The following is a 24,604-nucleotide window of genomic DNA, read 5'->3' as shown; positions in this document are numbered from 1 at the left end:
CAAGGGCAGATTCCTTAAGCAGATCACCTTCCATTTGCCACGAAGGGGAACTGAATCAAGACCAACTTCTTCGAATATTCAGTCTATGGGGCAAACCGAATTTGGACTTGTTTGCGAATCGACACAACAAGAAATGCAAACATTTTGCAAGCAGATTTCCACAAAAAGGATCAAGAGGAAATACTCTGCACCTTCGCTGGACAGGGATGTTCGCGTATGCTTTCCCCCCATTCCCTCTAATTCCAAGGATACTGAGAAAAATTAGATCCGAACCATGCCACATAATTTTGATAGCCCCTTTCACTGTATGATTTGTTAATTATGTGATTGTGTATGTGTGTGTGTATATATATATATATATACATATATATTCCACAGCAAACTCCCTACAAGAAAGAGCAGAGGCCAACGTTGGGGGAACTCATGGAGGCAACTTTTATTCATACAGATGGCGAATGCATTTCGGCTTATGTGCCTTCTTCAGCGCCAGGTAAGATCACGAGGTGCGAGCGCCAATGTGGATTTAAATGTCCTGCCAGCTTCCGATTGGTTGCTACCCAATCCACCCCTTCGCAAGTGCTCAGGCTCACCTGCCAGAGGAGCCCCGAGGCAGGCGAACTCCCAGTCCCAGAATGCTGCGTTCTGACCAGGTGGGTGATACGGAGTTTACCGAATGTTCATTGCTGCATGCAGGGTATCACGCTGTCTCTAGGGCATTGTTCCTCCTTTAGTGTTGAAATCCAGTGCCCCCTCGAGTCCCCAGACTGCAACAACCCCCGATGCTCAAGAGTCCAATATGCCGGGGCAAGTATGGCAATCCAACTCGCCCAGCGAGGAGTTGTTAACTCCTACACCGCTGCATTTCTTCCTGGTCCCAAAGGTGGGCCTCGACGCATCCAGTTCCCTGGAAACTCCAAATTTGCACCGAAGCAGCAGATACCAGTGATGTCAAGGCCACTTGATGTTGCAGGGGCCCCTGTAGCGCGCCTCTGGTAAACGCGCGTAATGTTCCACAGCAAACTCCTTACAAGAAAGAGCAGAGGCCAACGTTGGGGGAGCTCATGGAGGCAACTTTTATTCATACAGATGGCGAATGCATTTCGGCTTATGTGCCTTCTGCAGTGCCAGGTAAGATCACGAGGTGCGAGCGCCTACGTGGATTTAAATGTCCTGCCAGCTTCCGATTGGTTGCTAACCTATATATATATATATATATATATATATATATATATATCTATCCTACTGGCGGTCACCAGTAGGTATATATAGTTAGGATTTTTTTTAATAGGGATTTCTGAAAACTCTATGTTGAATAACTTTGGCGTTGATGGACGGAATTGGCTGAAATTTTCAGGAAAATGGCACATTTTGTTTCTGAGCGTCCCCTAAAAGTTTGGGGGGGGTTCCTCAAGCACTGCGGGTAATTCCATCTTGCATGCCCGTAGTGCTCATCCATCCCATACCATCAATAGCATACCTTTGGGTGAATTTATCCGGATTAAACGTATCTGCAGTAGTCCCGATATTCTAGATCAATGTTTAAAGGAATCAAGGTCAAGATTCCTTGGCAGGGGCTACAGTAGAGCCATTTTAGATCAGGCAATGACTAAGGTGCATGCTCGCTCCCGTGAGGACCTTTTAATCCCTAAGAATAAGAGGATTCAAGAATCTATTGAACAGGGCTCTGTTCGATTTATTACCACTTATTGCTCTCAGACATCCAAGATCAGCAAAATGATCCGATCGGAGTGGCCAATTGTACTAACTGATGTTATCCTTGCTCCTTTTTTTACCTAAATCACCAGCCATAACTTTTAGGAGGGCTCCTTCTATGAAGGATACATTAGATAGAACTCAACCAGAACTGCCCCCTAAAACTAATTGGCTCAATAAAACTGTTTTTTTTTAGGTGTACTTCGTGCCGTGCATGCACATTTGCTATGAATGGGACTCACTATACATCAGCTTTCAATGACAGATTGATCCCAATAAGAGAACATCTGACATGTTGCAGTGATTTTGTAGTCTACCAACTAACCTGCACATGTTCTCTGTCTTATATTGGAAGCACCAAACTTCCTTCGCATCAGCGCATATTGCAGCACATTCGAGCGATAGTTAACTCAGACATGAACTACCCGGTGGCTCGCCATTTTAAATCAGTACATGACAAGAAATGAAAAGATCTTAAGTACCCTTTGTTGTGTTCCGTAGCCAATCCAGGCAGAGGTGGTGATCGTGAAAAATTGCTTCGTCAAAAAGAGGCATTTTTCATTATGTTGCTTGATACCCGGGCCCCAAATGGTTTGAATGCTTTTGATGAATTACATCATTTTCTATGAATTGTATATACCTGACCTTGCTTTTTGTGATATGAGCATTTTCTACTTTTCCATGTCCTTACATTTTTTTGGTGATGGTTTTGTTTTTGATTTATCAATAGGACGCGATATGTTGAAGTGTTTAACTGTATCTTTCTTGTTTACATTTTGAGTCTTTTCAAATCAGGTTCTTCTGCAGCCGATATAATACATTTTATTGGATTATGAAATTGTTCTTAAAACATTTGCACTTTAGCACTCGGGCACTTTTTCTGTCATTTGACGTATATTGTGTTTCTGTTAGGGGTTGTCAACAATTTTGCTCAGGGAGAGTACAATCAACAGCTTGGGGACTGATAAAGAACAGAATGTTTGGATGCTTTTCCATGTGCATGTTTAAACACACTGTTTATTTCCATTTGTGATGGACCATTTTTGATTTACATCCAATGTTATTAATTTTTGCTCAAGGTCCTGATGTTGAATGTTTCAATGGACAATTTATACTTTATTCCCCGTGAATATTCATTACATTTATTTTTGTAATGTTTAGTTGTTGACATAACATGTGAGCACTATGCTCTTATTTTTGTCCCCTTGTACATAGATGCAAAACAAGTTTTGACAGACACTATGTCTTTAACTAAAAATTGTATGCCTTTTTGCTTTGTTGCAACCCTTGCGTCCTGTTTCTTTAGGCGCTTGGGCTTTTAATTCAAATTTAATGCACGGCCTACTCCTGACGCGTCATGTGATCAAGCTCCGCCTGCGGAGCGAAACGCGTCAGGGAGGGCACTCGCTCTTGCACTTCTGTTGAAATTAAAATGGATTGTTGGCAAAGATTTCCGTGATGTGGCTCCTTTTGGTGTTTATGATTGGATTGAACACCTGTTGAATGCGAGGTCAACGCCTGTTGTTTCCGTCATTTCTTGGCGGTCAGGATCCAGCGTTCTATATATATATATATATATATATATATATATATATATATATATATATATATATATATTACCTACTGGCGGTCGCCAGTTGGTATATATAGTTAGGATTTTTTTTAATAGGGATTTCTGAAAATTCTATGTTAAATAACTTTGGCGTCAATGAACGGAATTGGCTGAAATATTCAGGAAAATGTCACATTTTGTTTCTGAGCGTCCCCTAAAAGTTTGGGGGGGGTTCCTCAAGCGGGGGCCGAGAAACAAGGGGGGTCCCAAAACGTGTTTTTAACATTGAGTTTTCCATAGGGCGGTTGGACTCACTTTTAGCTCGAACGGCTAAATGGATTTCCACAAAACTTGGCAAAATTGTAGGGACTGGTAGCCCGATGTGCCTTTGCTATGTCTCAAGATATATGCTCCAGTGGTTTTTACGAAAATTAACTTTGAAAAATATAAATTGGGCTACATTGGGCTATATACATGTTAGAGCCCAAATGTAGCCCAATGTAGCCCAATGTAGCCCAAAGATGGCCACCAGAGACCAAAAAAAACAAATGTAGCCCAAATATCAGCCAGATGTAGCCCAACTATAGCCCAGTGACAGAATGTCCCAGAGTGTTCTAAAGAACAACTAGAGCGCTAACAGTCTTACTTATGACAAAAGTATGGCACACCTGAAGTCATCTTGATTGGAATAAAGTGTTAACACTTAAAACATTTAATTTGCAAAGGAACAAAATGAGGGGTTTCATTTTGACATAGAAATGTTATATATATATATATATATATATATATATATATATATATATATATATATATATATATATATATATATATATATTACCTACTGGCGGTCGCCAGTAGGTATATATAGTTAGGATTTTTTTGAATAGGGATTTCTGAAAATTCTATGTTTGGCGTTGATGGACGGAATTGGTTGAAATTTTCAGGAAAATGGCACATTTTGTTTCTGAGCGTCCCCTGAAAGTTTGGGGGGGTTTCGTCAAGCGGGGCCGAGAAAAAAGGGGGGTCCCAAAACGTGTTTTTAACATTGAGTTTTCCATAGGGCGGTTGGACTTACTTTTAGCTCGAACGGCTGAATGGATTTCTATGAAACTTGGCAAAATTGTAGAGACTGTTTGCCCGATGTGCCTTTGCTAGGTCTCAAGATATGTTCTCCAGTGGATTTTGAGAAATTAACGTTCAAAAAAATATATATATCTGTGACAGCGTCCCGGTGTGCGCCCCGGTTCGCGTACCAGACGCGTAACGAAACTTCGCGAGGAGAAGCGGATTGGCTCTCCGGTGACTCTCAACACTCTAAACAGTCCGGAGCGGCCGCCATCTTGTCTCTCGGTAGGATCGAGAGACAAGAGGTGGAAATAAACGAAGGGGGAAATGAATGAAAGGGGCAAGGTAGACCCCTCCTGACCCCCTAGGATTAATGTGGGGGCTATTAAAGGGCCCCGCGGGGCAAAAAAAGAAAATAATTTTTTTTTCGATTTTTCGCGGTGGAAGCGTTACCCGGTACGCGAACTGGGTAGCTCACCGGTAGCGTAACGGGAGTCCGCCATCTTGTGTTTCGGACGAATTTAGTCACAAGATGGAGGATAAACAATGTTGGGAATGGGTATAAGGGGGCACGGAAGACATATCCTGACCCCCTAGGTTTTCTGAGGGTGGCTGAGGAGGCCCATATATGTAAAAAAAAAAATCAAATTTTCGCACGGTTAGCGCCCAGTACGCGCACCGGGTAGCGTTCCGGAAAGCGTAACAAGGGGAAAACCAAGGGAAATAGTTAAATAATATTTTAGAGTGCTTTGAGGTAGGGTAGCTCTGAATAGAGCTGTTTTGTTGTGTGGGTGATGTAAGTACCAACATGTAGGTACCAATGATGAGTCTAAAATTCAATGTACACCGTCTCCTCTGTAGATATTTTGTATGTTCTAATATGGGTTATTTAAATGTAAATGTGTGGAAAAGCACTTCATGCTTTAAAGCAATTGTATTTTTGAACTGATTGTTCTTTCCTCTTAGTCCTCCTCTTTGTTTTTTTCCCCCCACACTCTTCTTCAGCATGATAGTTGATAAATTCGTTCCCTCAAAAAATTTATATACATAAAAAAATTATATTAAATACATATAAAATATATTTTTCCTTTAAAAGAAGAATACATTTTACAGCTTTTGATATTTGCTATTAAAAAACCATTGAAATTCACTGAAAAAACCATAGGTTATAGACCATATATAGTTAGGAATTAGCATTTACAAAACCTTGAAAATTCACTGAAAAAAACATAGGTTATAGACCATATGTAGTTAAGAATTAGCATTTACAAAACCTTATTTTACTCACACAAAACCATTGAAATTCGCATATATAGTTAGTTGCACTAACTATATATCGCGCACCCGCAATCCACTGCTGATCATGTCACATATTACATCATTCATGACATGGTAAATGCTAATTCCTAACTATATATGGTCTATAACCTATGGTTTTTTCAGTGAATTTTCAAGGTTTTGTAAATGCTAATTCCTAACTATATATGGTCTATAACCTATGGTTTTTTCAGTGAATATATATATAGATATATATTGCGCTCGTCAAATCCCGGCAACAATCCCCAGGAAAGAAAACAGTACTCGGGAGGTTCCTTCACACGGAGTAGTTTATTCACTTGCTAGCTACACCACAGACGCGTTTCGGCGATTTGCCTTCATCAGTGTGTGAATGCACACACCCAACCAGGTACATATATTTTATTAAGCATTCAAATTGTGTAAAGTGTACACCTATATATATATATATATATATATATATATATATATATATATATATATATATATATATATATATATATATATATATATATATATATATATATAATAGTAAGGAACTGTTTAAAAATTCTTAATGAGTCCGTCTTACAGCAATTTTAAGCTATACTGTATAGCGTGTAAAAAAAAAAAAAGGACAAAGAGCCCTGAGACAAAAGGGTCTAGCCTAGAAACGCCGTTTGGAATAAGGACTGCTATCTATTCTGATATAAGCATGTGAATCTATGAAAGACTCAATACTGGAGAAAAAACGAGTTACTTACCTGTACACTATGGTCCTCCAGTATTATCTTTCATAGATTCACATGCGTCCCGCCCACCTTCCAGTTTCTTTTTAGGTAGACCGCCTTTATCTCTGGTTTCTTCCGTAGCTCTGGTTTCTTCCGTAGGCTGTTGGAAATCTGAGGTATGGTGGCTCTGCTGGGAATGGTGTATCTCAGGGCTGGCAGCTGATTGGCTGTGGTTTGGACCACATAATGAGGTTGAGCGGTTACCTAAGGATATGCTCCTCTATGGTTTAGAGGCAGTTTTTTCTTTTACTGCTATGGTTATTCTTTTACCGGGGGACTCCCACCATGACGACTGGGACGATACAAGCATGTGAATCTATGAAAGATAATACTGGACAACCATAGTGTACAGGTAAGTAACTAGTTTTTTATACACTGTCTCTTCCAGGACTTCTGAAAAATGTTGACGCTGATACCTAGTTTCTTGGATTGCAATTCATTTTTAGGTTGGATGGTTCTCCCACTTATAAAATACAGTATCATCTGGCACTTTAACTAAACACTAGAATTACCTTCTAGGGATACATGCATGTTAGTTGGGGTTTCATGTGTCCTGTCGTTAAGGGAATTGAAATTTCCTAGTTCTATATAATAGGGAAATCTGTATTTTTAGTAAGGCCCAGATGATCCCACATTCTTGTTTTCTCTCTTCTCAGGTGCTCTGCTGGAAAAGAAGGTGGAACTGGACAAGCGTGCAATGGGAATAACTGACTATAATGGGATGGTCAACAAAGCCCTCGCCTGCCGCCCACCACCTATCTCCAAAGAGTCTTCCATGGACCGCCCCAACTTCCTAGACAAGGTAAGTTCACTCCAGATGTGTTTCCATTACCAACTATGATATGGCAACCCAAAAGCCGCTCCCATTCGGCTTGTACTTGGGTAGGCCAGGATTTCGTTTTAAAACCAGTAGATGTATGTTTTTATGTAGTAGCGTCTGTAAGGTGAGCCACTGAGATACAGGTTTCTTTCTCTTATTTGCACACTCTGCATTCTGTTGTTTCTTTGATATGTTTCTATTCATGTTATACATGTTGCTGATGTGAAAACTTCATTTGTGTCTCAAAATGCTGAAAGGGATCTAAGGAGGGGAAAGGATGAGGGGTAATTAAGGTTGAGCCTTTTGATTTAAAAAACACTAGTATCTTGCCCAATAGGGTTTTAAATGTGTTGTGAGTGATCTGCTTTGGTTGTCTGACCAGTATGAGAGGAATGGAGATTGGGTTGGTTGGAGACCGCTGGTGGGAACACTTGAGGGCAAGGAAGTAGAAGCCATCAGTCTCTGATTGATGGTGAGATGTATCAGAACCTGACATAATTGGTAATCATGTTACCCTGATTTACTGGTAATAGGGTAGTTCAGATGGAGCAACTCACCACAATGCCAGAGGCATTCCCAGAGAAACAAGAAGCAGGCTTATAATTCTCACATTACTTTGCCACTGTTAAATCGGGGACAAATGTCTGTTCCTAAAGGTTACATTTATCTTTAGCCCCACATCTGAAGAGAAAGCTGAAACAGAAACAAAGTGTTATGGTGCAGTTGAAGGTAACTTCATAAAAGCTGTTACTAGGAGTAAATTGTCACCATCCTTTTTTGGTGGAATCTTTCACAGCATGCTGAAAGCTTACAACAACACTCTTCAAGCACATTAATAAACTTCCTTCAACAATATTTTAGGATAACATTTGACTCTTCACTGTAGTCTAATATAGCCCTCTCCTTATGGTGCCACACTGTCACAGATACTATTCAGATGTGTTTATTAAAAGAAACAAGTGAACTTTAAGTCCAGCAATTTTGAAAAAATATGTATAGCCATATCACATTCACAAAATAGCGATATTTTTTTTTTTTTTATAATCCTCATTTGCCTTGCCCACCTCTTAAATAGCCTCCAAGTGCAATGCGCATCTTAAATCAAAGTGCGTAGTTGTGGCTGCACCAGAGGACGCGATTAATGAGAAGAAAATCGGCAGAAGATGACCCGAAGAGGTACAGGGAATGACTCCATACTTGGTATTAAAACCTGTGGAACCAGCCATAACACCGATAGGGGGGGGGGCCTGGTTCTTGTGGGGGGATGGGGGGGAGAGAAACCCTGGCTATAGTCTCCACTGAACCAAAAAATCCCAAAAAGCCACATTACGTGAGCTGCACGATCTCAGCATGTCTGTCTTAGATGTTTCATACAGAGATGACAACCAGTTTGCGTGTGTTGGTGCCGTATTTTCTATCCAAACCTTACATATTTCTCTTCTTGCGAGTAATACTGCATAGAACAAAAATGTCCTTGCATGACCCTTTATACTGTTGTCCCATCCAAATATAATAAGAGATAGTGTAATGGACACCGAGATGTTAAGAATGGAGTCCAGAGTCTCTTTCACTTCATTCCAGAACTGTGTTAAGCTGGGACAATCTTTAAACATATGAATGTCCGAAGCCGCAATATAGTTGCATTTATTGCATTTCTTTCCTGGAATGAATTTAGACAGTTTTAGGGGGGAGAAATAGGCTCGATGTATCGTAAAAAGGTGGTTACGCCCTAGCCATGCAGGTTTAACACTTTTATATAACAGGGTGCAGGATTTCTGCCATATGTCAATTCTTTGGGCCCCAAGCTCTAATCCCCATAATTGTTCCGGGAGGATAAATTCTCCGTCTATCTCTTCTAGCAGATTCCAGTACCACTGCGAAACTTCTTTACCTCCTCCTGGTCATTCTACCAAGTTTTGTTCTAAGGTACTGCTATTCCCAAGTGTTACCCCTGACCTAGACAGTGCTTTCACCCAACTATCTAGTTGTATAAACTTGAACCTCGAAAACTCTGGGCCCAGTTGTTCCCGTAACCCCTCCCAGGACCTCAGAGTTTCGCCTACAAGTAAATCACCCCAGGTTGATATTCCTCCATCTCTCACTGGAATTACCAGCCTATCTTTGAGACAGAGCGGTAACCCGGGAGATTCCCAGATAGGTGCATAGTTTGAGAAATACGGCAAACCTAGTTTTTTCCCTATTTGTGACCAGAGAATCGCCTGGGACATGAGAGTTTTTAGCTTCACTTTTTTGAAGTATTTCTGATCCCCAAATTTAAACATAAAACCATTGGTTGGTATCGCAGAACCAGACAACATGGCTTTAAACATTATGCCAATAGATGTTAGATGGAACTTTTAATAGCATTCTGGAGTGGGACAGCTGAAAGGCCCAAGCATAGTACTGCAAGTCAGGCAAGGACAGTCCCCCCCCCCCCCCTTTTCCCTCCTCCTCCTCAGTTTTTTCCATGCTACTCTCGCCGATTTATGGTTCCAGATGAAGGAATTTAACTCTCTCTGGGATTTCTCCAAGAATTTATTGTCGAATGCGAGGGGGATGGTATTAAAAATGAAAGTAAATTTAGGGAGAATAGACATCTTTATCAGACTTATTCTACCGAGGATAGTCAATGGAAGATTAGACCAAGCTTTTAACAGTTTCCTACTCTCATTAAACACTCACTCTAAGTTGACTTGGGCAATTTTACCGACATCTTGTACTACTCGAATACCCAGATATCGCATTGAGTTGGTCACATCCAGCTGTAAATTGGGGATGTTCCATGCCATGATGTCGGTTTTAGTTGCGTTTATCTCTTACCCCGAGATGCGGCCAAACTCTTCGGCTCTCTAAATAACCTCTGGAAATGAGGTCTCCGGATCAGAGGTAAAAATTAAAATATCGTCTGCATAAAGAGCTACCCGCCTTTACCACTCCCCAAATCTGAATGATGGAATAAGTACATCTCCCCTTAAGACTTCTGCAAATGGTTCAATATACAGATTGAAGAGGAGAGGGGAGAGCGGGCAGCCCTGTCTTGTGCCTCTCGAAATTTTAAATGAGTCAGACAGTGTACCATTAATTAAAAGCTGTGCGGCTGGTGCTTTGTACAATAGTGCTTTGTACATTAGTGCTACAGTGCTAAAAAACTTCTCGCCGAAGTTAAACTTCTTCAAGACAGCACCAAGATAGGGCCAATTGACCCTATCAAAAGCTTTAGTCGCATCTAAGGTGAGTGTTGCCAACGGAAGGGAAAAGGAAGAGGCGATATCAATTGCCCCCACAAGATCATACGTTAGATCGGATAGCTGGCGCCCTTTGATAAATCCCTTCTGGTCCTGGTGTATGATTACCCCCGCTATTGAACCCAGTCTAGCTGACATGATGGAAGCAAAGATCTTGTAATCGCTGTTCAGTAAGGATATCGGGCGGTATGACCCACATAAAGTTGGGTCTTTACCTGGTTTGGGGATCAATACAATAGTGGCCTCAGCCCAAGATCTAGGGGGGTCATGGCCCTCCCTCAGGATTTAATTGAAGAGGGCCGTTAAAATAGGGACAATTACGTCTATCAAGGCCCGATATAGTTCGCCTGGAAGCCCGTCAGGACCTGCGGCCTTACCATGTTTTAGTGATCTAATGACTTTCCTCACTTCCGTCTCGGAAATTTCCATTTCAATCCCTTCGCGCTGTGTAGTTGAGAGGGTCGGTAAAATTATTTGATTTAACCATAGATCCCTTGTGTGCTGTTCATCTGGGGTATCATCCCTGTATATTTCCTCAAAGAATTCCCTAAAGGCAGTACTTATCTCTTGGTTAGATATCCTAGCGGCACCCTCGCCCTCAACATTGATTTCTCTAATATAGTTTCTGGCTTGATCGGCCTTGACCTTCCAAGCCAAAATCTTGCCCGCTGCTTCTCCAAATTCGAAATGAGAGATTTTACTAGCCTCCCACCTCTTCGTTACTCTCTTGTAATATGTTATCTCATTGGTTTTTCAGGTCAGACCTATTTTTTTGATCTTGAGGTGAGCCAATTGAGGCTCCGAGCCTCTGCTCAATCTTTCCTAGTTCTTGTTCGAGGTTTTTAATCTTCGATCTATATATTTTATGCTGGTGGGACAATCTATTTGTTATACATCCCCTCAAGAATGCCTTTAGAGCCTCCCAAACCGTGTCGAGGGAAGCTGAGCTCAAATTTATGTCTAAAAACATTCTTGTTTCACTCAACAAGTATGTCACTTCCTCTTGATCTAACAAGATAGTGCGGTCAAATGACCAGGAAAGGTGTTTAGTTTGAACTGGAAGTTTTAACACAAATAAGAGAGTCGAACGGTCCGATAGATGAGAGGGAATATAATTGATACTAGTTATAAAGTTTTGGAGGGAATAACTAAATAGCGCAAAATCAATCCTTGAGGTATGTTTGTATTTTAAGTTTCTATAAGATATCCCTTGTTTATTGCCCGCTTTTTCTCTCCATAAGTCAGCCAGGCCTATTTGTTCCATTATCCCCTTAAGGGACTGTCTAGATTTAGAATGAGCATAACCTCTTTGTCCACTGTGATGGGTGGATTTATCTAATTTTGGATTTAAAACATTAAAGTCCCCTGTCCATATTATTGGGTCCGAAGAGGTCATTAAATGGTTCCTTATTGTTTCTAAAAAGGACGGGTCGTCTATATTAGGACCATAATATCCTACTAGATTGCACACCCAGCCATTGATAGACATATTCACCAAGAGCCATCTACCGCTTTGGTCTTCGTTGTAATGAAGAATCTGAACCTTTGCAGGTTTTTTGCAAATTAAGAGAATTCCTCTTATATTTGAGTTATGATCAGTACTGATAAATGTATCTAAAAATAGCGATACATTTGTAGAAAAGCATCCTACTTCATGAAGGTTCGATGTTACTGGCGAGTTAACTCTGCTATTACATCATCTATAGTTTTCCAAATGCTACAGGTGTAATAAATGTCATATATGCTAATTAATAGAGAGAACAGTCTTAATCATCAGTACACTCTGTGTGAAAAATACATCAATTTACACAATGCACTTGCCGGGAAAATCATATGTAAGGCTGATGACAATAATTCATCCACTCATACATAGTACATCTGCACTCAAGTTCCCTCTTAGCCTTCAAGTGAGGAATAGGAGTAGATGTGGGTAATTGGCTAGAGCTTCTGACCCTGGTTCGAATCTCGGCCTCAACTCAATATTGTGTGATTCTGGGAAAATCACTTAATCTTCTTGTGCCTAAAAATGTGAAATATAATGTGTGAAATGTATTTGTGTAATCCCCACTTGATGTACACAATCTTGCATATTGTCTCTCAACTCCCCATGTAATGTACAGCCCTCTGTTAGGTCTTATCTAGGTTTGTGCCATAGAAATACCAAAAGATACATACATTGAATATTGTCATCAACTACTCAGAGCTGTAGGCAATCTAATCCTATTTCTCTAACCTGAAATCATGACGGTCTATCTTGTGTGGGGTTCCGTTAGAGACTGGGGTTCTGCAGGAAATATTAAATAAGCATTTGTGTTTGCAGTGCCAGCTGTATCATACCAGAGGGTTCTGTCTATTTCTGGATTACACAAAAAGGACATTGTACACATGTCCATATTTCTATTTCTGTATAACAAAGGTTTTCATAACGTTGGGCAATTTTACATATGGAAATATGCTTTTCAGTTAGTGGCCTTTTAATATAATCAACAGTGTAAAACATTAAATATATTTCCTGTTAATGTCTTTGGTGATGCACAGGTTGTATTTACTCTCTCCAAAAGCTGGCAAAGAACTTTTCAACTCAAAATGATTTGCTCTTGCTGGTTACTTTGGATTTCAAGTTACATGCATAAAGGTACATGTAGGTCTTGTGGCTTACTTCATCTGGGCTCAAAGCAACATCTGCTTGTTTCCTCTCACACACTTCTCTGCTATAAATTTGTTTGGCTGAACAATGCCACAAACTATCAGGTGTAAGTGTAGTGCTTGAGAGCCCTTTTGTGATTTTTTAGGTACCAATCTAGTTGGTACTGCAGTTTGAACCGATTTAAAAGTCCGGTGTCTTGATGTCTTTTAAGAATCACCAGTGCATCGTTATAAAAAATTATATGTTTGCCTTATATGTAGTGCCATTGTTTGATAGCATGTGTGGCTCGTGCTCTGCATACTCCTGCCATCTGGTGCTGGGTCCAGATGTTTGCAAGTTGTTTTTTTCGAAGAAGTCTCTCGAATAAGAGAATCGAGAGGTGTTCTTCGGCTCTCCAGTTACAGATAGTTTTCAGGTCCTTTTCGGTTCGTTGTTCACCTCTATACCTTTCGGTCTTGTTTTCGTTCACGTTACTCTGTTGCCTTCCAAAAACAGAAGCAATCCTTCGATCGTCAATTTGATGTTCTCCAGTTACGACCTTTAAGCCTCTCCTATTTGGGCCTTTTACATTTGGACCTTGTTTCCTGTCTTATCGGAGTTTATCAATGATGCATTGCTGATGGACCAAGCTACATTTGAATTCTGTCCCAACTGCCACCCAAATTACCTGTCTAGCTTTCCGATTGAAAAAAACGTTGGGGGACCGTCACAAAGAGATTTAGCGCCGAGATCTGGAAAAAACTCCGGACATCTTTGGCCAACACAATGTCAAATAGATGGAGGAGGAACTGGACAAGGCTTTGGCAGCAGAGAAAGAGGCCCTTTGCATATTGGATTCTGCATCTGTTCCAGAAATAGAGTTTGGCATCCAAATGCAGCACTGCCCTTCGGGACAATGCGCAGTGAGTACCCATGTCCCTGTGCAACTCACTTAGAGACATTCTGTTTCGACCGAAATTATGGTTCTTGACCACCACTGTCGTCAGACCATGGAAGGCCCTTGACTGGACCACGTCCTTCCTCTCCGGCAGAACCCAGAGCGTCCGCCCTACCGATCCGAGGCCACAACATCATCTGCGGTGTCCCCCAGGGCTCATCCCGACGCTGTTCAACGTCTACATGGCCCCCCTCGCACAAGTGGCCCGCCAACACGACCTCAATATCTCCTACGCTGACGACACCCAACTCATCCTCTCCCTCACCAAGGACCCGCACACCGCCAAAACCAACCTCCACGAGGAAATGAAGGCCGTCGCCGACTGGATGAGGAACAGCCGTCTGAAACTGAACTCTGACAAGATGGAGGTACTCCTCCTCGGACCCACCCCCTCAGCCTGGGACGACTCCTGGTGGCCGACCACACTGGGAACAGCACCGACACCCACCAACCATGCACGCAACCTAGGATTCATCCTAAACTCCTCCCTCTCCATGTCTAAACAGGTCAACGCCGTCTCCTCCTCCGGCTACAACACCCTCCGCATACTCCGCAGGATCTACAAGTGGATCCCGACCGAAACAAGAAGAACGGTGACACAGGCCCCCGTCAGCAGCAGACTGGACTACGGCAACGCACTCTACACAGGAACCCCACCAAACACCTACGACTACTATAACGCATCCAAAACGCCTCCGCCCGACTGATCGTCCACGTCCCCCGCCGCAGCCACATCACCCCCCACCTGAGAGACCTACACTGGTTCCCCGTCGACAAGAGGATCACCTTCAAGCTCCTCACCCACGCACACAAAGCACACCACAATGCCGGACCAGCCTACCTGAACAGCAGACTCGGCTTCTACACCGCCAGCACCGCTCTGCCAGCCTCGCCCTCGCCTCTGTTACCCGCATCCAATGAACAACCTCCGGCGGCAGCCCCTTCTCCTCCGTCGCCGCCAAGACATGGAACACCCTCCCTACCCATCTACGGCAGGCCCAAGACCTACTCGCCTTCAGAAGACTCCTCAAGACCTGGCTCTTCGAGCAGTAGCGTCAACCCCGCCCCTCAGCGCCTTGAGACCCTCACGGGTAAGTAGCGCGCTTTACAAGTACTCTGATTGATTGGTAGGCACTGAATATCTGCTAAGGATGCTCGACCTCAGGCCCAGCACCGAAAGCCAAGCTGAAACTTTCTGCATCGAGCCAACCAATCTTGGTGCCAAGCAGACCATCCAAAGCATTGGCTCAGAGCACCCAGTCCTCCCCTGCTTCGGCTCAACCACTTCGGTGCCGAAATAAAAATCAAGGTCAGCACCGAAATCATCCATTTCAGCACCAGAAATGATCCTCAAAACTATGAAAGAGAGCTCGATGCGAAGCAGAAGATACATATTCAGTCTTATACTGGTCGGATTTTGGCAAAGACAGTACAGTCAGTGCCTGCTTGATCAAAACGTCAGATTTCTTTTGAAGAAGCCTGTTATCTACCTGTACCTCCTAAGAAACATAAAAAGAACATTACAACAGTTCTTTACAGCTACCATTGCACGCTTCTCCTCCAGCACCTCCTCCACCTCCACCTCCACCTCCCTTACCACATCACTCTCTTAGTGATACAAGAGACATTTCTCCACAGGGTTCCCCACAGTCTGATACTGGGGAATGGGGGGGGAGGGGGTGGGGGAGGGACGCTCAGCAGCTCACAGATCCATGGCTCAGCTAGGATATACGATGCTTCAGGGAAAAGGGTGGCAGCACAGTCAGCCAACCGTTGGTAATTGCCAACACTTGGCGGTTGTTGGTGAGGTACGACAGGGCCCATTGGGATGAGATAGAGGAACTCCTCCTACATTTCACCTAGGATTACAAAAAAGAGGCCACAAAATAATCCAGAAGGGTAAATTAATTTCAAACTCCATCAGATGTGCCATCAACTTAGTGGACACAGCTGCCATGGGTATAAGTAAAGGTATACTGCAGCGTAGGCATGCTTGGATACATACATCTGACTTTAAGCCAGAGGTAGAGCAGACACTGCTTAATGTCCCTTTTGATCAACACCTGTTTGGTCCCCAAGAGGACGAAACATTAGAAACAAAAAAATTAAGGACACAGTTTGCCAAATCAATGAGGGCACTTCAAAATCCCACTCCTTGCGGTTCCTTTCGGCGCCCCACATACAAACAGGGTAGTAAAACACCATCAGATGCCTTTTCCTATAGGCGATAGCATCACTCCTCCCCATCAAGAAGATAATGCAGAGGCACATATAGAGAATATTTCCAACATGGTGGTTATACTATGGCCTCTGGATTAAAAGAGCCACATTTTCAGTCTTTTTCTAAAAAGTATGAGGGTCTGGGATTTTTAGTTTGAAAGGAACGGAGTTCCATAACTTGGCAGTACAAGTTACAAAACCTCTACTGTCCCAACAGACAAGTCTGAATTATGACACCTCAATATTTTTCGAACCTGACGAACGTAGGTGTCTACTAAGTATGTACCAGCGAAAGACCTGTCTGAAGGCAACTGGTACAATGTTGCGTAATGCCTTAAAGGCGGTGCACAAGGCCTTGAACGTAATGCTATTCCTCACAGGCAGCCAGTGCAGTTGGTTCAGTGCTGTGGTAGCTGAATGAGATTTAGGGAGACTTAAAATGAGACTGGCTGCAGCTTTTTGTAAGGTCTGAAGTTTAGATATGATTTTTTGTTGTAGACCTGTAAATAGTCCATTACAGTAGTCAAGTTTGGATAAAATTAGTGCTGACATGATCCGTTTCTGAAGATTGGAAGGAATGTAGGGTAACATTTTTCTTAGAATCTTTAAAAGAAAGAAGACTGAAGAGGCGATATGGTTTATTTGGTTCTCAAAGGAGTTTTTTTGTCAATAATGACTCAAGTTTCTAACCTTTTCCACTGGGGATGGAATAGGGCCCATATATGGTGGCCACCAATCTGGAAACCAGAAATTAGTTTTGTTTCCGAATAGTAACTTTTCGATCTTGCCTCAGTTTACTCTCTGGCAGGTTTCCACCATCCAAGTTCCAATTTTTCACATACTGAGTCGGAACTGCAAGGCTGTATGGACTGGATTTCCTGTAATAGACACCACAATTTGTATGTCGTCCGTATAGGACACAACTGAGAACCAAAAGTTTTTACAAGTTTAACCAAAGGACTGATGTACAAGTTAAATAGAGTAGGGTTAAGAGAGGCTCCTTGGAGAACACCACAACGAAGATTCTAAGTTCTGGAGGTAAATTTCTCCTGCGTGATATATTGTTCCCTATCAGCCAAAAAGGAGGTAAGTAAGGAGAGGGCTATATTTGTGATTCCTACCTTGTGCAGGCAGTTGATTAAAATTACATGATTGACCGTGTGAAATGCTGCAAACAGATCTAAGAGTATCAAGGCTGCATTGTCTCCATTATCAATGATAGATCTAATGCTCTCTGCAGCTATTATGAGGGCTGACTCCTTGCTATACTGGCTTCAAAAGCCGAATTGTGACTCATTTAGCAGATTTTTTCATTTATGAAAGCAGATAATGGCTGATTTAGTGCTTTAATATTTTAGCTGGCAGAGGTTAACATGATATGAGTGTATAGTTCATAGGATCAGATGCCAAAAGGGTAGCCTTTCTTTACAAGTGGAAGAATGAAAAATGTCCTAGCTATCGTAACGTAAAGTTTCGATCGTATTAAGGACTCAAAGGCGAGGATTATGCTATTCTTTTTTCACTTTATTGAATAGCAGCCATTAAAAGATAACAAAAAAACTACTATTCCCATGAGGCCTTGGGAATGAGAAAACAAAGTTAACTATAGAGTCGCACAGATAGACTGTCCAATTCCTCTCCACCAATCATGGGGCTTCCATCAGGTCATAGTCCTCTGTCATAATCAATTCCACCTCTTTCATCGCTCGAGTTCAGCCAGCATGGACATCTCATGAATCTTGTTTATTGGAATCCCCTCCTGAAAACAAACAACATAGTTTAAGTGACAGCAATCGCTAAGGATTAGTCCTGCATGCAGGAAAACAGCATGTAAGCACTTACGAGAACTCAATCGGATGGAGACTACTATCCGCAGATTCCTTCTCGAAGAATTATCGCCAGGCGTGAGACTGGATCCGGAAAACTTTTGCCACAGCATCCCTGCGCGCCAAGGTCGGGGTGACACCACGCGACTCCGCCCAGGCGTCCGCGTACGTGACGTCAGCGACGTCACATAAGACCCACCCCGGCGTGGCTACGTCAGTTTTTACCTTTTCCGCGTACAACGCGGATCCGGTCCTTGCTACGGGCCTGTTTGGGCCTCTTTATTCTTACCATTGTCTCTTCTTTGTGGCTCCACACACTCAACCCCGGACGAAATCACTCCTGCTACCAAGCCATCCTGAAGTGCACTCAAGAAACCTTCACCTGCCGGAACTGCAGCTTCACCAGCACCCAACCAGCCAAACCATCAAGAGAACTCAACCGCCTCCGATGCATCCTCCTCAACACCTGCTCTGCCCGCAAGCACGCCATCGAACTCTGGGACCTTCTAGACTCAACCGCCCCCGACGTTGCCTTCTTGACATAGACCTGGCTGAACACCTCGGCACCAGACATCGCCACAGCCATCCCAGAGGGCTACAAGATCTCCCACAGAGACCGCACCAACGGAGGGGGAATCGCCATCATCCACAAGGACACCCTTAGAGTCTCGAGCAACACTGACGACACCCTGTCAGAACTCCCCAAGTTGTTAAACCCATAATTGGTGCCTTAACGTGGAAAAAGCATGGCCCCAAACGGAAAGAACAGCCACAGAGTAATTGTTGGTCGAGACTAGTTCGATACAGGAACTCCAAGATGGCCACCGTCTCTGGTTTCTAGTGGCGGTCTAGTTTATGAATCCATCACAGGTGTTTCCAGTGGGGATGTGAAGCTCGCGCTCACGATCTAATACGCACTACACTGAGGAAGAATTCGGAGTAGCAGCAAAGAAAATATCGCGTCCTGATTTTATTTAAAAAGAATACCTTCGTCGGGCAATCGTCCGGTTTGAGCGTCGTATCAGAGTAGGTAGAATAGTGATTTCTTGAAGTCCGTGGTGAGGAAATCTTTCGCACCGTCAGGAAAACGGCGAGGGTCTCTTCATTCTTAAAAACGGAGCCGTGGAGTCCAGCGCCATCTGTCAGCACAAGAAAAGAAGACAGAGCTAGGTGATAATTTAAAACAACTGTTGCATTAAACGATCTTGAATATTGACTATGTATAATTAAAGAACTTACCTGAATTTGAGTATCATAACCCTAGAAAGAAAGAAAAGGAGGACACCAAATTAATTAGCGTTAAGCATAGTGTTAGAGGAAAAGACAGAAAATTAAAAATATACTTACAGAAGGCCAGAACAAGATTTACATGTGAAGAAAGATACAAGAAAACAAATGGTGAGCATTAGACAGTACCTTTATTGGGAAGACTAGCGCCACTTATTGGAATAACAAGAAAGAATTAATTAGAAGAAAAAAGAGTACCATAAGAAGTAAGTGAGAAGATTTTAAAAGCATAGAAAAAGAAAAGAGAAAGGTTAGACATAGTACTGAAGAGAATTGTGTGTTTTTTCAGGATTTTCACATGGTGCAGAAGGTAACACACCATTAAGAAGCAATTAGAAGGAAGTATAGAGGAGAGGCTTAGTTCCTGAAAAGTAGGGTAGGTAAAAGCGACTAGTAAATAAGGTATAGAATAGAGTAGAGTAGGTTAACATTATCTGTGTTCTATATCTTAGATTCCCTCTGATGAGTAAGCTCTCCAGCATCAAGGAGAAAGTAGACTACTCAAGAGAGGACAAGTTTCAGGACCAGTCTCTTCTTGTTTGTTGTTTTATCCACTCCCCCTTCCCCATTGAGGGTTGCTTGGAGTCCAGTGTTTAGTTGCTGGATCTCCGGGGCATTTTTGAGAGGGAGTCGGGAACCACCGTCAACAAGAGAATCACCTTCAAACTCCTCATCCACGCACACAGGGCCCTTCACAACGCCGGACCAGCATACCTCAACGACCGACTCAGCTTCTACACCCCTACCCATAGCCTCCGCTCGGCCAACCTCTCCCTCGCCACAGTTCCACGCATCCGGAAAACCACCGCCGGCGGCAGATCCTTCTCCTTCCTCGCCGCCAAGACCTGGAACACCCTCCCCACCGACCTACGGCAGACCCAAGACATGCTGGCCTTCAGAAGACTTCTCAAGACCTGGCTCTTCGATCAGTAGCAGCAGTGGCCGTCCCCCGCCCCCCAGCGCCTTGAGACCCTCACAGGTATGTAGCGCGCTCTACAAATGTACTGATTGATTTATTGCCAGTCTGCAAGCCCTCATGACAGAATTTCAACCGCAACACTCGCTACCAGCTCGAGTGTTCATGCAGTTAATAGGGCAGATGGCCTCTTGCATCTTAATTGTCCCTTTCCCAAGACTCCACATGTGTCTGTTAAAAGAATGTCTAGCTCAACAGTGGAACCAAGCTCAAGGTCATCTTACAGATCTGGTGCTGGTAGACATCCGCACATATCGCTTTCTGCAATGGTGGAACACACAAAATCTTTGCAAAGGGCGGCCGTTCTTAGACCCGGTTCCACAAATAGTACTAACAGCAGACGCATCGCTCACCGGCCGGGGAGCTCATCTCTTGAACCACACCATCCAAGGTTTGTGGACCCCTCCACAAAAACTCCTCCACATCAATCACCTGGAGTTACTAGCCATATTTCTTGCTCTAAAGTCTTTTCAGAAACATCTCCTAGGCAAAATTGTCCCCGTCCAGATGGACAACATGACAGCAATGCACTATATACAAAAACAGGGGGGGGGCACACACTCTGCAGCTATCATGCCTAGCACAGAGCATTTGGAGACGGGCCATTCCTCAAAAGATATACCTCTTATCAGAGCATCTACCTGGGATACACAATCAAATTGCGGATCTGCTTAGTCGTCAACAACTTCATCCGCAAGTTCTTCAGTTTTTTCAAATGTGGGGCCACCCAGACATAGATCTGTTAACCACACATTAAACACAAAATGCCCAAAGTTCGCCTCCATGTATCCACACCCATTGTCCAAAGGCAATGCGATATGGTCAGGCAGATTTGCGTACGCTTTTCCGCTCATTCCGTTACTAGTGCACAAACTCAAGCAACAGTCTCTCACAATGATCCTGGCTGCTCTAACATGGGTCCAACAAACATGGTACATGACACTGCTAGAACTCTCAGTAGTTATGTACCAAAAAATGCATCTCTCCCCAAAGCTTCTTACACAGAACCATGGAGAGAGAACCAGCTCAATTGAACCTAGCGATCTGGCTCCTGAAGTCTTAGAGTTGGGTTACCTCAGTCTCCCACCAGACTGTGTGAACCTCATTAAAGAAGCTAGACGTCCTACCACTACGGCATGCTTGCAGCTAAATTGAAAAGATTTGTTATTTACTGCAATAACACAATCAATCCACTAGATGCTTCAACTCAAAACATTATCGGTTATCTCCTGCATCTACAAAGATGTAATCTGGCATACACATCTATACAATTGCATCTTGCTGCTATTGCAGCTTTCTTACAAAACAGACAACACTTATCATTGTTTAGTATACCTCCCATCAAAGCATTCATGAAAGGCCTTAAAAGAATATTTCCTCCCAGAATTCCACCCTCTCCAGTATGGAATTTAAACGATGTCCTTACTAGGCTCATGGGTCCCCTATGTGAACCTTTACTTACATTTGAATTGCAATTCCTTACATGGAAATTGGCTTCAGGGATGTGGAATTCTTATAACCAGACGCCCAGGACATATTGTTTGGGGTCAAGGGCAACACATTTTCATGTGTTTTTGTCCGTGGGACAAGTAGGCCCAACCCCCTGCAGCACAAACCTTTAGGCTGCCTTTTTGCAGTACCACATTATGGATCAGAGAAGGGCACTGTCTGCAGTTAAGGTCATATTTTTGTCCATATGTTAATGCTGTTCAACTTTTATTTATGGTTCATTAATTGAATACCTTTATTATTAGGGTGAGAACTCCAAGTAAATTTTGTGAACTTTAACTGCACTACTGACAGTGTTCCAGTGTAAAAATGTGTACACACGTTTTCAAAGTTTAGCAATATGAGGCTATGTATAATGCTCCCAGTATGGTCTGATTTGATGCAAATATTTGCAGAAGCTCAAAAGCAACATTGATGATTCTTTGTTTTCAAAATAAAACGTTCATAAAAAAATGAAAGCAGGAAAAAACATTTCGCTAACCTACTGTAAAATTGCACGTACCATTTCTTTGCAGCATCATTTAGTAACATGTGTTGAAGCATGCTAATATTTCCCAAAAATATTCATCATAATGGAACATCAGTGCAGTTTCAATAAGATTATCAGAAATAAAAATAAACAACCTTTGGCAAAGCCAGTAGGTCTTAAATTGGTGGTCAGCTTTTTAGTTTTGTCAATGTGTGAATTGTTTTGGTCCCAAAAAGCACATACTGCCACAGTAGTTACTGGCACTGAACAAGACTACTTTGTGTGCCAACATGCTCCTTGTGAAAGAACAGAGTGCTATCGCTCACAGTGCAGCCAGCCGATACAGAGAGAGGGTTAGAGAGACAGAATTTTAATAAACGCAAAAGGTCATGGTCAACACCAGACCAAATTAGACTCAAGTGCACCCATGGTATATGTCCTTGCATTAAGTGCATCTATACGGCTTTTGTAAATTCCCAAGAATGTACAGAAGTAGGACAAGAAATAGTACTCCTAGAAAATATTTGTGAACTGCATTTTAGCATGAGCAAAAATGCATGTGTAGATTTGCTCATGCAAAAATCTGGGTGTTTACTTTCCTTCCAACCACTTTTTTCCTTACTCTGGAAGGTTTACGTCTGCCATTCTAAGTAATACATTTCCAAAATGTCTCAGTATGGGAAAAGATCGGAGAAGAAATGTTAAAAACCCTTAAAACATGCAAGTTAGTAGGTTTGCACAGGCTCAAAAGGGCATTCTAACCCTGGAACTATTGCTTACCACTACCTTCAGCTCCAGTTTGTAGATCTGTGGGAACATAAGGGGATTAAAAGTATTCAAACACTAGTATGATATAAGTCCTGGCATAATCAGAGATGCTATATCAGAGCTCTTAAATAATGAGATTGCTGCCATAATTTGTCGCCGTACTACATGGCACCAAAGGGACAAGTGGATTTTGTTACAGGACAACTAGATTTATGAAGCAACCTGCCCCATGGACAAGTAGATATTTTATTAATTACATTCCCCTGTGACTTTCCTTGTGGCCATCACATCTCTCAGAAGAGTAAGTGAACTCCAGGCATTAACCATACAAGAACCATTTTTGCAAATATATCACAACAAAGTGGTCTTAGGAGAAACCCTAAATTCTTACCTAAAGTAGTTTCAGCTTTCCACCTTACCCAGTGTGTTGAGCGCCCAGTATTTTTTCCTCAACCAGACTCAGTAGCTGAACGGGCTCATACGCTTGACATCAAGAGCTATTCTTTACTACATTGAAAGGACAAAAAGTTTCAGGAAAACTAAACACATTTTCGTAGCTTTCTAACAACCCCATAAGGGCAAAATCTGGAATTGCCAGGTGGATCGTTAAATGCATTCAAATATGTTACCAAAAAGCAAAGTGTACTTTAACCATTCCCCCTAGAGCTCATTCCACACACAAAATAGGGGCATCCATGGCATTCTTAGGAAACATCCCCATGGATGACATTTGCAAAGCCGCAACATGGTTTACACCGCACATTTTCACAAAACACTTCTGTGTAGATGTGAAAGCAAAACAACAAGCTAGTGTGGGCCAGGCTGTACTAATCACTTTTTCAAACTACTGCAACGCATACAGGTAGCAACCGCTAACAGGGGAACTGCTGTATAGTCTATTTAAAAGTATGCGATCTACAGCTCATATGCCTCAAACGGAAAATGCTACTTGCCAGTATGCATCGGTTCTTGGCACGTAGAGCTGTAGATCCACATCCGCCTACCCGCCTCCCCAGACACCTATGTGTTGCAGTACTATCTTTCCTAGATACATTACACATGGACATCTTTCTATTTCTTACTAACTCCATCATCACCCTTCATGCCAAAACAATCTAAGGATGAGGTTGATGCCCATCCACACTACTAACAAGAAGAAGAGTCACCTATCTTGTGACTACAAAGACTTCTACAATAACAAAGTGCAAACATCGGAGCCCAACACCAGATGACGATCTATGCAAAAGTATGCGGATCTACAGCTCTACATGCCAAGAACAGATGCATACTGGTAAGTAACATTTTCCTTAAGGGTTTTACTGAGGTCCAGGGGTAGTAGCTAACAACTGCTGTCCCCTACAGTGCCTACACCCTTTGGGTGCACCCTCCCTTTGGGGAGAAGGGCACATCCCTGTTCTTATTGGACCTAATTCTCCAATTCAAGATGGAAAATTTCTAAGAGAATAGTTCACCTCTTCTCCTGGCCACCCTATGGGTGTTCCAG

General features: G+C 42.6%; 1 protein-coding gene across 8 annotated transcripts in view; it reads left to right on the top strand.

The window, feature by feature from the left end:
- Window positions 1-24,604, top strand: part of TNRC6C (trinucleotide repeat containing adaptor 6C) — a 992,178-nt gene that overhangs the window by 463,348 nt on the left and 504,226 nt on the right. For all 8 annotated transcript variants that reach the window (XM_078654625.1, XM_078654629.1, XM_078654624.1 and 5 more), the window contains one exon: window positions 7,053-7,198. In XM_078654625.1, coding sequence (XP_078510751.1) covers window positions 7,053-7,198 — 146 coding nt within the window. The remainder of the gene's footprint in view (window positions 1-7,052; window positions 7,199-24,604) is intronic.

Source organism: Lissotriton helveticus, chromosome 7, assembly GCF_964261635.1.
Source record: "Lissotriton helveticus chromosome 7, aLisHel1.1, whole genome shotgun sequence".
Taxonomy (NCBI): Eukaryota; Metazoa; Chordata; class Amphibia; order Caudata; family Salamandridae; genus Lissotriton; species Lissotriton helveticus.
Note: the sequence above shows the minus strand (reverse complement) of the source record. Positions and strands in the feature narration are given on the sequence as shown.